Source organism: Silene latifolia, chromosome X (assembly GCF_048544455.1).
Source record: "Silene latifolia isolate original U9 population chromosome X, ASM4854445v1, whole genome shotgun sequence".
NCBI lineage: Eukaryota > Viridiplantae > Streptophyta > Magnoliopsida > Caryophyllales > Caryophyllaceae > Silene > Silene latifolia.
Genome location: NC_133537.1, coordinates 228001361 through 228002948, shown reverse-complemented (window position 1 = coordinate 228002948; position 1588 = coordinate 228001361). Strand labels below are relative to the sequence as shown.

General features: G+C 38.4%; 1 protein-coding gene across 1 annotated transcript; it reads right to left on the bottom strand.

Annotated features, from left to right (window-relative positions):
* Positions 1–401: 401 nt before the first annotated feature.
* Positions 402–881, bottom strand: LOC141619497 (protein FAR1-RELATED SEQUENCE 9-like). Its single transcript, XM_074436512.1, has one exon. It carries the CDS (start codon positions 879–881, stop codon positions 402–404), a length of 480 nt encoding a protein of 159 aa, XP_074292613.1.
* Between the last annotated feature and the right edge of the window lie 707 nt (positions 882–1588).

The window sequence follows — 1588 nt, the reverse complement described above, 5'->3', positions numbered from 1 at the left end:
CAGACCATAATTTTGTCATTTCGATTTATTTTCGATCAATTATTTCCTTGCCATCAGAGGCGTTGTATACTGCATCCTTTATCCATCTTCGAACCACGTACGATTCCGATATGGACTGAACACCATTACTTGAATAAATCCAAATGATGTGCCTACATATTATTCCAGCTCTTTCAAACTTTCTACACGAGCATGTTGCCTCATATGTTCCTGTTTCGCCACATATCACAAAAAAGCAAAGGACTCAGAAAAACTGCAACAAATATTATGTAACTGCAAGTCTTATTGTGTATAACTGCATCAAGGTTTATTTGTAACTTCAACAAACTATCAGAGTTTTAATTTGTAACTCTAGTGGTATTTAATTGTAACCAAAAAAAATCAAGTGCAAATAACAAATGTCAGTGATAAATATCTGGTCTGAAATGAACCTCAAAAACTCTTCCTCTTAAGCTATCCTTTACTTTTGTCAGCTTTATTTCGTTCTCCACGGTGAAACCCCTGGTACCAAGTCCATTCGTTGACATTTTTATCTCTTCTTGAAACTCATCGAATACGGCATGTGTGTATACTCTTGCTGCATGCCGCTCGATAGGACATTGAGTTACCATTTTTGGGGACGTGTGCATGTTGTCATTATCAGTTTTCTTCTGGGTATGTCTTTGTTGGTCAATTGCACTTTTAAAACGCATCCAGAATTCAACCAATGTTCCATTGTTGTTCTCAAACTTTTTAAAGAAACTATTTTCACTCTCCGATCTTTGTGTTGTCCTCAAAACACTTCCCATATTCAGGTCCCTACAATGGGCCATCACCCATTGCCTCCTTTTAAGGTACACTTCCTCAAACCAAGCAGATTTACCAACGGCATGCTCCTTCATTATCTCGCCCCAGCGAACGTCAAATTCATCCGGTTCAAGTTCGTCGTCCCAGATTATGGCATTTAACTTCTTTATAATTCGGGATAATATTTGGTTGTACCCCCGTATTTGACTGGAACCTTGTTCATGATATGCCACATGCAGAAGCGATGCCTAGCTGTCTTAAAAACATTCTTGACAGACTTTACAATACCCGCATCTTGGTCGGTTATAATATATTCCGATTCCTTCCCACCCACTGCCACCAAAAAACGTTTGAACACCCAATCAAAATAGTACTCGTTCTCCCTGAAAAGAAGTGCACCACAAAAATTGATTGAACGCTTGTGATTATCAATACCCGTGAAAGGTGTAAATACCATGTCATACTTATTTGTCGAATATGTTGGATCGAAAGACACAGCATCACCAAATACAGAGTAGTTTCGTCGAGCAATATCATCCGCCCATATCGCCCTGATCAAGCTTCCATCGGCATCGACTTCATAATCGAAGAAGAATTTTCATGTGTTTCTGCCATGTTTTTAAATCGATCTATGAACAATTGACCATCCGTCTCATTAATATAGCACTTAACGTTTCTATGGAAATTCTTGAAGTCAGTTAAACACGCACCAATATTTTCGAACCCATTAACATGTTCCTTGCACATTTTATATGTCCTTGTAGCATCTATCTTCAACTGCATTCGAACAACGTCATTTACA